Source organism: Thalassophryne amazonica, chromosome 7 (genome assembly GCF_902500255.1).
Source record: "Thalassophryne amazonica chromosome 7, fThaAma1.1, whole genome shotgun sequence".
NCBI lineage: Eukaryota > Metazoa > Chordata > Actinopteri > Batrachoidiformes > Batrachoididae > Thalassophryne > Thalassophryne amazonica.
Window position 1 is genome coordinate 5,934,593 of NC_047109.1, and position 11,981 is coordinate 5,946,573.

Sequence of the window (11,981 nt, forward strand, 5' to 3'; positions counted from 1 at the left end):
TTTCTCTTTTTGCTCTGTATGCACCACTCTGCATTTAATCATTAGTGATCGATCTCTGCTCCCCTCCACAGCATGTCTTTTCCTGGTTCTCTCCCTCAGCCCCAACCAGTCCCAGCAGAAGACTGCCCCTCCCTGAGCCTGGTTCTGCTGGAGGTTTCTTCCTGTTAAAAGGGAGTTTTTCCTTCCCACTGTAGCCAAGTGCTTGCTCACAGGGGGTCGTTTTGACCGTTGGGGTTTTACATAATTATTGTATGGCTTTGCCTTACAATATAAAGCGCCTTGGGGCAACTGTTTGTTGTGATTTGGCGCTATATAAAAAAATTGATTGATTGATTGATTGATTGATGTCAGCAGGCTGCTGGCCACTGATTGTTCAGAGAGTGTCGTCACTGGAGGAGTCATGAGCGCGACATCCAACACGAGAATCAAACCCACCAATTTTAAATAGTCGCAAACACTATTACAGCAACTGTGCTCTTCTTTCATTTCATGAAAGTTTTTTTTACTACATGGCTGCTGTGCGCAAACCACACCGTGGTCTGTCGACGAGGTGTGGACGTGTCTGCGTTTGGTGGCAGAGAAGAGAATTCAGAGAGAGCTGGAGAGCACAACCTGAAATGAGAAAATATTTCAGGAGATCTCCCAGTTTTTGTCCGCCCACGGGTACCACCAGACATTCCAGCAATGCAGAGAAAAGGTGAAAGGCTTAAGTGCTTACAGGACAATCAAGGACCACAACAGACAGAGTGGGTTGGACTGTAAGGGATGGAAATGGTTTGACCACAGGAACGCCATTTACGGACACCGACGGATGAGCAAAGGGAGGCAGGATGACCTCGACTTGGCCACGGCTTTGTTGGAGGTGATGATGGAGGGTCTTAAGTGTTTTTGTGACTTTGTAGTCCGTAGTCTGCTTGAAAGCACTGTTTAACGTTACGTATCCCATTGGTAGTAAGTTTAGCAAACAAGGATATGTTGAGTCTAAACTTGTGTTAAAGTAACATTGCTGTTTCATGTATGCAGACACAGTGAGCTCACTCGTTAGTACTGACTACTAACTAACGAGCAAGCTAACTGTGCTCTGCTTGAAAGTATTTGCTTCTGACAAAGACACACCTAAAGTCTCAGCCTGTCAACAATGAATGTGTACATCTGACTAAGCTAGTGCCTTTACTGTACTAGTGTATATCTGTACGTAGCTGTATTCATATAGTGAACTTCTATTGGTATGTAGCGTCTCTGTCATTGATCAATATTGGCCACGTGATGATGAGGCTACTTACAAGAGAAATTTGTCGAGCTTTTCATCTGACAGCGGCTCTACTTTAGCTAGATACGTCCCAGGGAATATTGTAGATGCCTCCAGAAGGCTTACTGTGTACTGGATGTTTTTTCTTTTGTGTTGAAAGAATGAGCAGGGTAAATAAGCTGCTAAGTGCCACTGTCGCTTGTGTGCATGCGCAGTGGTCACAGCATGCAATGGCTCAAATGATATGGAAATTTGCACACAGAATGGAACCAAAATTGCACGCTAAATGGAGCAAAATGGCAAATGGGACGAATGATCCATGTCGTGTCATACAAACCACCAATCAAATGACAAGGAATGATTGGACCTTTCAGTTTGATTTCCTGCTGATACTGAAAGATCCTGAAAGAAAAAAGAAATGCACCAATCTCCACTGACATCAGTTTTCTGGAGTGCAGAACAGCCAGTGCAACCAGGTCCCTCAGTTGGGACACGACACTCCCACATCTACTGCACAGAATATTCAGGTTCAGGTTACTTTACTGATACCCACTGGTAGATTTGTGTTGCAGTAAAAGGAGCATCCAAATTACTGAACATATAGGACAACACTGACATAGACACAGACCTCACACAGGCATGAAAGTGCTCAGAGCCACACTAGACCACAATCTGGCAAGACCTAAAATGGTGTAAAATTTGCTATAATGATTTATTTATCTGAATAATAGCTGCTGTAAGAACACTGTTCTGCACTTCAGGACCATAAACCTCCAACCAGAGGAAAGAAGCTGGTGTGAATAGTCGTTTATAATAGACTTAATGATCCTCTGCAGCTGCCTGGTGCACAGAGACTCAGGGCCAAGCTGTGGTTCACCAAACAGCTTCCCTGACCATTTCACAATCTGCATCAGTTTGTTCTTCTCCTTCACCGATAAAACACCACACCATGACACCAGACAGAAGTGAATGTGGGAATACAGGTGCATTCAGACTAAGTGGTAAACTTCAACGCCCTCAGATGAGGCCCAACAGGGACAAGAAAACGTTGCAGTTCCTCGACTGGCCATTTGAGGCTGGTTCCAAAAGTGAGTAGGTTCCCATTCAAATCCATGTTAAAATGTCCAACCTTAGAGCAGAAATAAACTTGCTTAAAGCCTGGTTGAAGAACTGGTTTTGTTCTCTACAGTTTCTGTTTCCATGACAACTGTACTGAGGAGGGGGGATTCTTACTTCTTACTTTTTGGATGTTTTTACCTATAAAATTATGTAGAACCAGGGGCATGATCGCTGTAACCATGGCTGAGCCAATCACAGACTCTCACTGTGTCATTTATTCACTCGATGTGGCTGCTAGCAGTTGTAGAGGGCTTTATTTGGAATATTTTACTACAGACACCTGGACTAAAATGGCTGATCTTGTGGTGAAATGTCCTAATGGTCATCAAAGAGGTCCCTGCTACAATATTTGCGCTGAGTGAAACTCTCGTCTTATTTAATGTTGGATGCTAATGGAACTTTTCAAGTGTTGGGAGCTGTTGTGTGGGCCGCCAGAAGAGGAGGTACTGCTGGCCCACCACCAGAGGGCGCCCTGCCTGAAGTGCAGGCTTCAGGCACGAGAAGGCGCTGCCGCCTCAGGAACAAGCCGTGGTGACAGCTGTCACCCATCATCCGTGACAGCTGTCACTAATCATCCAATCCACATCTGGAATAAAAGCAGGAAGACACCTCCACCACACTGCCGAGATATCATCTTCTACCAGAGGTAATATCCTCAGCCTTTTTGTGATATTTTGTAAATCAGTTTATTGCGAGTGTTTGCAGGAGTACCGGTCCTTTTTGTGGAGGCTGTGCAAGACGGCACTCTTTTTCCTCTGAGGGATCGCTGCAAGTATTGAGTGAGAGGTGGAGGTGGAATTCCCACCAGGATTGTTACTGGGTGTTCACACACCCACCCTTGACTGTCTTTGCTTTCTGCCAGCAGTACCAGATCCGACACGCCGTGAAGGTGGCCACCTGGGGACTTCGGGACTTGGCGGCTCCAGTATTCCTCGGGTTCGGTGGCAGTGGGAATCGTGTGGTTCCGGTTCGTTTCCAGACGGGCGTCTCCTATCGTCGAGCCTGCCCACACGACACCTTATTGATTGACTTTTGCACATTCTGTAATCTGCTGTGTTTAGTCATTCACAACAGTAAAGTGTTATAATTTGACTCCTTCCATTGTCCGTTCATTTACGCCCCCTGTTGTGGGTCCGTGTCACTACACTTTCCCAACAGGAGCATCATCATTTAAATCTCGTTAATGTACAATTACTGGGAAAATAAGCAGCTCATATCTTTTATGTCCACACCAAAGAAATCTGTGCAGACAACCACTGTGCAGTCCCCAGAAATGATTGAATAAACACCTGAACAGAGGTTAGCCTGTTAGCTTAGAAGGTTCAGACTTGAACAGGGGATGTGTTCAGGGTTCTTTATTCACACACTGAGCCACCCACGCTCCACCCCATTATGCATTAAAGAGTTCATCCTTATGTAGCCAGTATCAGCGCTGCCACTGCTGCCAACCTGATGACGCCCAGATACAGGCTGTTTCAGGTCGCTACAGAAAATCTACAGGTGATATATGCAGTCTATGATTCAGACTCACAACAGGAAGCTTACACTGTCAAAGTCCGAGATGATCTCGTTTAGGAAGCGCAAGCATTCTATCCCTCCATTGTTGATGCTCTCCTCGGTGTAGAAGTCGGAGAAGTTTGGAATGCTGGCAAACATGACACCAATTTCATCATAGGACTGGCTGTAGAGCTCCTGAAAGGACAAAGTGAAGAAGAGCTTATGGAAACAATCTCACACTGAAGCAAAGCACAATGTGAGCTTTGGCAGGAACATGTCTGAGAAGCTCAAGTTGCACATCAAGTTGCACATTCACTTCATAGTAGCTTATAAGCAAAATTGCAAATTCACACAGTGTGGGATCCATCCTTTGGAGGATGACCCAAGGAAGCCTTTTTTGTGAGTTATTCCACAGTCCAATGTTGTGTAGCCATGGACTTTTTTCACATCACTTCTAAAGATCTGCATTGAGTTAAAATAATTGTTACTTATCCCTCTGGAGTCCAGGGTATAATTGGCCATTTTTGACTACTTTTGGCTTTACCTTCATACACTCAACAAAAATATAAACGCAACACTTTTGGTTTTGCTCCCATTTTGTATGAGATGAACTCAAAGATCTAAAACCTTTTCCACACTGTGCACTAATCATGGTGTCTAATCAGCATCTTGATATGGCACACCTGTGAGGTGGGATGGATTATCTCAGCAAAGGAGAAGTGCTCACTATCACAGATTTAGACTGGTTTGTGAACAATATTTGAGGGAAATGGTGATATTGTGAATGTGGAAAAAGTTTTAGATCTTTGAGTTCATCTCATACAAAATGGGAGCAAAACCAAAAGTGTTGCGTTTATATTTTTGTTGTGTAATTTACCTTTAAAAAGTGTTTATCTGGCCTTGTCTGATGTCATTTTTTCAGCACAACCTGTGTGACTTTACAGTTTATCATTCATTCTGACCTCCTGTATTAACACAGTGAACCTAAAATCACACAAAACATAAAATCTATGTAGAAAAAAGTTAGTTTTTTTTTACTGTAAAAACCACAAACTTGTTTAGTGAACCATTTTCATAACTTAAAATGTAAATATAAATTGTAAATTTCAAAAACATATGCACAAATATAGCAAAAAACAAAACAAAGCTGGGGGCTTCCGGTTATGGCGGCTTGCTGAACGGACACGTGTTAACTTGCTCTGCTACTACATAATTAAATCCTGTGTTAAAGCCCTTTTTCTGGGAGTGCTGCATGCCGACAACCACCAGAAGAGCCAAGGGTAATGCCTTTGTCACAAAGAAAGGCCACCCAAAGCCGTAACAAAACGCTACAATCCAAGCTGTCGAGCTTTGCGTCTGTCGGGGGGTGTTTGATCCGCTTTTATTTATTGATTGTAATCCGTTGTTGTCTGTTGGTTGTCTTCTCTTTTTATCTTCTTGTTGGATTCTTTTCTGTTTGGGTCTTTCTGCCTTTCTTGGTGGTGGGCGTGTCTGTCTCTCTCTCTCCCTGGTCACGCCCCCCTTTCCGGTGCTTTCCACGCTCACCTGTTCTCAATTTTCAGCTCATCACTGGGGTGCATATGTACTGCTCATTCTGCTTTGTTTCTGCACCAGATTGATGCACCCTGTGCCTTCTTTCCAGCTCTGGTTTGTGTTCCATAGTCCTGCCTGCCTCATAGTGTATTCAACCTCCTGCCCGTTTGTTCCGACCACGATTAAGCCTGATGATAATAATACTACTACTGTGTTTTTTGGACTGTCTACCCGTGTACCAACCACTGCTTGTCACACCACTAAAGTTTGTCAACCAGAGCTGTATTTGTGAGTCTTGCATTTGTGTCCTAACCGAACCACCTGTCAGATCAATCTGGCCAACGATGGACACTACAGGCTCAGACCCCTTTCAGCTGGTGGTGCGACACCACAGCCAGCAACTCGTGCAGCAGGAAGACCAGCTCGCTAAGCTGAGATCTGGGTTTAGTGAACTTGCTAAACGCCAGGACACATTCATGTCCACAGTCAGCGCGCAGATGAGTCAGCTTCTGGTGCAACTCAGTCCTCAGGCTTCATCAGATGTGGCCACCGGGGTCTCAAGCCCACCTCCACCGGGGCCGTTAGCAGCCACACCGGCGACCGCACCGATTCCCGCATCAGCCCCAGTGGTCTGTAATCAACTGTTACAACCGGAACGTTTCTCTGGTGAAACTGGCGACATTAGACCGTTTATTACACAGTGTGACCTCCACTTCAAGCTGATGTCACCCATGTTCCCGACAGACAGAACAAAGATCGCATATATGATCACTCACCTTTTCGGTCGAGTGGCTGCCTGGGCAACAGCAGAGTGGAGCTGACAATCTCCCGCCTGTGCTTTTCTCCCGGCGTTTACCACGGCTCTCCAACAAGTTTTCCAGCACACAGCTCCGGGACGAGAGGCAGCGTGCTCCCTCATGAGGCTGAGGCAGGGCAGCGGCCCTTCTCAATGTTTTTTTCCAGGGTCTGTCTGCTGACATCCAGGATCAATTAATAGCCACTGACTTGCCGGATGATCTAGATGAATTAATAGCGCTGGCCATTCGTACTGACAGCCATCTGCAGGACCGTCCACGACGAGCAAACCGCAATCCTGACCACCGGACGGACACGCCTCCAGCCCGTTACTCCTCCTCCTCCACTCACACTCGGCCTGACCCCCCTTCACATAGTTCAGAGGAGCCAATGCAGCTAGGGAGAATGCACCTGTCACAAACAGAGCAACAGCGCTGCCATGAGGACGGCCTCTGCTTTTACTGTGGACATTCAGAACACTTGATTTTCAATTGTCAAGCCAGGGGTGCCACCATGCAGGCAAGATCCGAGGTACAGGTGAGTCTTAATTCTATCTCCTCTGTTTCTACTCAAAATATAATCCCAGCGAAATTAACATCCGACCATTCCGCCATAGACATATCTGCTTTTGTAGATTCTGGTTCTGATGCCAATTTGATCTTGTCCTCTCTTGCCAGGCTCCTTCACCTTAAGACGTTTAAGCTCCCTCGCCCCCTGGTGGTGTGTGCTGCGGATGGTCACGTTCTTGGTCAAGTCACTCACCGCACTCATGTAATGGATAATATGACTCACCCGATCATTCTGGGGCACCCCTGGCCATGGACCTAACTTTGATTGGGTGAAAGGCAAGATTATTTCTTCGAGCCCATCATGTATCAATGTATGTTTGCCAAAAACTGTCTGTAGTTTGCAGGGAATCAACCCGGATCTTACTAGGGTCCCCGAGTGCTACCATAATCTCGCAGCTGTTTGTAGCAAAGCAAAAGCTAAATCATTACCACCGCACCACAGGTGGGGCAACTCCACCTCAAGGAAAGCTATTTTCCCTGTATTGATTACCGTGGTTTGAATGAGGTCACAGTAAAAAATCTTTACCCGCTGCCTCTAATCTCTTCCGCATTTGAGTTATTGGAAGGAGCCAAAGTTTTTACTAAGCTCAACTTGCGGAACGCATATCATTTGGTAAGAATAAAACAAGGTGATGAATGGAAGACAGCCTTTAACACACCCTCCGGTCAATATGAATATCTTGTGATGCCATTTGGACTCACGAACACGCCCGCAGTATTCCAAAACTTGGTTAATGATGTGCTATGAGACTTCCTGAATAAGTTTGTTTTTGTCTACCTGGATGATATCCTTATTTTTTCCCCCGATCTGACCACTCATACCCGCCACGTTCGCCAAGTGTTACAAATGTTATTGCAAAATGGGCTGTTTGTTGAAAGCAGAAAAATGTGTTTCATAAATCCACGGTCTCCTTTTTAGGTTTTGTAATTTCCGCAGGGCAGATTAAGATGGATCCCGCAAAGGTGGCAGCAGTGCAAGAATGGGCGGTTCCCACCTCCCTTAAGGAGGTGCAGCGTTTTTTAGGTTTTGCTCATTTTTATCGCAAATTTATTCGAGGATTCAGTACAGTTGCTGTTCCCTTGCACGCTATCACCTCGTCCATCCACCCGTTTGTCTGGTCGCCAGAATATGACGAGGCGTTTCGAGTCCTAAAAAATCACTTCACCGTGGCCCCCGTGCTGCTCCTCCCTGACCCCGCACGGCAGTTTGTTGTGGAAATTGATGCCTCCAATGTAGCAGTGGGCGCTGTTCTGTCCCAGAGGAACCCCACTGACAACAGGCTGCACCCGTGTGCCTTTTTGTCAAAGAAACTGACCCCAACAGAACGTAATTATGGCATCGGCGACCGCGAGCTGTTAGTGGTTAAAGTGGCTTTGGAGGAGTGGCGGCACTGGCTGGAGGGGGCACAATTCCCGTTCATCGTTTACACTGATCACAAAAACCTTGAATACCTCCGCACTGCTAAACGGCTCAATGCCCGTCAGGCCTGATGGGCAATATTTTTTTAGTAGTTTCAATTTCACTCTGTCCTACCGCCCGGGCACTAAAAATGGAAATCCAGACGCCTTATCTCGACTGGGAGATCCAGTAGATACGCCCGTTGATCCAGGAACGATTTTACCCACTTCATGTTTTGTGTCTGCTTTAACTTTGGACATTGAGTCCAAAATTAAATCGGCAGTCGGGATGCGCCAGTTCCTGCCGGGTGTCCACGGGGAAAACTTTTTGTTCCTCCTAACCTCAGGAGTGAAATGATCCACTGGTGTCACGACTGTCGGATGTTCTGTCATCCTGGAATTAAAAAACCTTGTTTGTAGTGCAGCAAAGATTTTGGTGGCCAGGCCTAGTTAAGGACGTCTTTGAATACGTATCCCCCTGCCAGGTATGCGCTATGCATAAGTCCTCTAACCGCCTACCTGCAGGGTCCTTGTTACTGTTGCCAATTCCGTCTCGCCCGTGGTCTGATATTGCCATGGAGTTTGTGACCGGCTTCCCGGTATTAACTGTGGTCGATCGACTCTCAAAGATGGTTAATTTTATTCCTTTAAGGAAACTACCGTCAGCAAGGGAAACAGCAATGGTCATGTTAAACCAGGTCTTTAAACTACACGGCTTGCCTCAGGATATAGTCTCCGACCGGGGCCCGCAGTTTGTATCCCATTTTTGGCGAGAGTTTTGCCGTCTCCTCGGGGTCACATCCAGTTTGACCTCGGGTTACCATCCACAGGCCAATGAGTAGGTGGAAAAGATAAATCAGGACTTGGAGAAAGGTCTGCGGTTGCTTGCGTCACAGCACCTTGCCTCCTGGTCGGACCAACTTCCTTGGGTCGAACTTGCCCATAATAGTTTGCCCTCGACTTCCACTAGTTATTCCCCTTTCCATGTGTTTTTTGGTCACCAGCCTGCGCTTATTCCCTCGGTCAACCTTAACTCCTCAGTTCCCTCAGCTCTCAGTTTGATCCTTCGTTGCCGGTGAACCTGGGAGCGTGCACAGACTTTTTGTCACATTCCTTGGGAACTTATAAGATGGCCGCTGACCGTAAGAGGACCGCTGCCCAATCCTACGTCCCAGAGCAGCAGGTATGGCTCTCTACGCGGCATTTGTCGCTTCGGGGCGTACCTAGGAAATTGGCTTCCATGTTCGTCGGTACCTTTCCAGTCTCCAAGGTCATTAATCCTGTTTCGGTCCATCTCCGTCTCCCTCGGTCCATGCACGTCCACCCAACTTTCCACGTCAGTCACGTCAATCCTGTTTGGTCGAGCGCTTTGTGCCCTCCTGCCATTCCCCCGCCGTCCACCCGGTGTGTGGATGGTGGCCCGGTCTTCTCCGTGCGCCGGCTCCTGGCCTCTCGCCAGTGCAGTCGTGGGTTTCAGTATCTGGTCGATTGGGAGGGTTATGGCCCTGAGGAGCGGTCGTGGGTCCCCTCTTGCTTTATTTTGGATCCTGTGCTTATTCGCGACTTTCATGCCACTCACCCTGGTTCTCCTGGGCCATCTGGGGTTGTCCGTGGTGGGGGGGTGGTGTGGGGGGTACTGTCGGGGGGGGGGTGTTTGATCCGCTTTTATTTCTTGGTTGTAATCCGTTTCTGTCTGTTGGTTGTCTTCTCTTTTGTTTATCTTCTTGTTGGATTCTTTTCTGTTTGGGTCTTTGTGCCTTTCTTGGTGGTGGGCGTGTCTGTCTATCTCCCTGGTCACGCCCCCCTTTCGGGTGCTTTCCACGCTCACCTGTTCTCAATTTTCAGCTCATCACTGGGGTGCATATATACTGCTCATTCTGCTTTGTTTCTTCGCCAGATTGATGGGCCCTGTGCCTTCTTTCCAGCTCTTGTTTGTGTTCCATAGTCCTGCCTGCCTCATAGTGTATTCGACCTCCTGCCCGTTTGTTCCAGCCACGATTAAGCCTGATGATAATAATACTGCTGCTGTGTTTTTTGGACTGTCTACCCGTGTACCGACCACTGCTTGTCACACCACTAAAGTTTGTCAACCAAAGCTGTGTTTGTGAGTCTTGCATTTGTGGCGCTTGTTCAAAGACTCCTGTTAGCACCATAGCTATGGCAGAAGCGGCGGATGCTAGAATAACTCCTGAAGACGCAACAACAGAGAGGGACAACCCGACAGCTAATGAGGAACTGGGTGCCACATCTCAAACCATATTAATTAATTAATTATTAATTAAGCTATTAATAACATAAAAGCCGAATTTGCCACCAAATCTGATGTTAACATATCGGCAAATGATAATGTGCGGAAAGATGTTGTTGACTGTGCAGCGCTGGTGACACAGGCGGAAACCAGAATCTCAACAAATGAAGATAACATCACCATACTCCAAGCTCAAGTGCAATCTCTGAAAGACAAAAATTAAAATTTGGAGGAAAAGGTTCTAGACTTGGAGACGCAATCTAGGTGCTCCAATGTGAGGATTGTTAATCTACCTGAGGTAGCAGAGGGTGAAGACGTGTGCGCCTTTCTGGAGAGCTAGTTACCTGAGATGCTTGAGCTGGCACCACTCCTCACAACAATTACGGTGGAGAGGGTGCACAGACTCGGCCGGCGAATGAAGACCAGTGCTGCGCCAAGGACACTTATTATGAATTTTCTGAACTACAGAGACAAAGAAAAGGTGATGAAAGCAGCCATGGCTAAGAGGCAAGTCCTTTTTAAGAACCAGTCAGTAAGGTTTTACCACGACATGGCAGCAAGCGTGCACAAGAAGCAGAAAGAATTTAACGAGGTGAAGAGACAGCTCTGGTCTCTGGGATTTCGGTACGAGATGATTCCTCCTGCTGGACTCCTGGTGACGTACAAAGGACAATCGCACGTCTTTTACAATCCCGCTGATGCCGAAAAATTCATTAAGCAAGTAAAGCGGGAGACTGGATCAGACTGATATATTACGAAACAAACGCTAGAGGACTACAGAACGACTACAAAAGCTAAAGAAGGTCAAACAAGTCATAAATAGAATTAAATTAATGCAATCTGGCATAGTACTCCTTCAGGAAACACATTTGATGCTCAAAGATGAGTTGAAAATCAGAAGGTGATGGAAAGGCAAAGTTTTTTCAGCTCGTTTTAGCTCTCAAGCAAGAGGTGTCGCAATATTGGTTCATGAATCTATTCCTTTACAGATAAATAAGGTAATTAAAGATAAATTTGGATGGTATCTTATAATTTAGGGAAATATCCTTAACGAGCAGTTAATTCTAGCAAATATTTATGCCCCAAAAGCAGATGAACCCAGTTTCTTTCAAAATTTATTCCTTGCCTTGTCTACTCTTCCTGGTAGCTGTGTGATAGCAGGTGACTTTAATTGTACATTAGTCTCACTCTCAAAGTCGGAGAATAATTTAACATTTCATGAAAGAAATGAATGTGATTGATATATGGAGAGAAGATAATCCTGATGATATAAAATTTTCCTGTTGCTCCAGTACATATACAGTAGTGTTCAGAATAATAGTAGTGCTATGTGACTAAAAAGATTAATCCAGGTTTTGAGTATATTTCTTATTGTTACATGGGAAACAAGCTACCAGTAGATTCAGTAGATTCTCACAAATCCAACAAGACCAAGCATTCATGATATGCACACTCTTAAGGCTATGAAATTGGGCTATTAGCAAAAAAAAGTAGAAAAGGGGGTGTTCACAATATCTGCTGTTGACACTACAAACTCAAAACTATTATGTTCAAACTGCTTTTTTAGCAATCC

General features: G+C 45.9%; 1 protein-coding gene across 1 annotated transcript in view; it reads right to left on the reverse strand.

The window, feature by feature from the left end:
- Positions 1-11,981, reverse strand: part of adcy3a (adenylate cyclase 3a) — a 359,639-nt gene that overhangs the window by 62,023 nt on the left and 285,635 nt on the right. Inside the window, exon 16 of the mRNA XM_034173754.1 lies at positions 3,914-4,060. Coding sequence (XP_034029645.1) covers positions 3,914-4,060 — 147 coding nt within the window. The remainder of the gene's footprint in view (positions 1-3,913; positions 4,061-11,981) is intronic.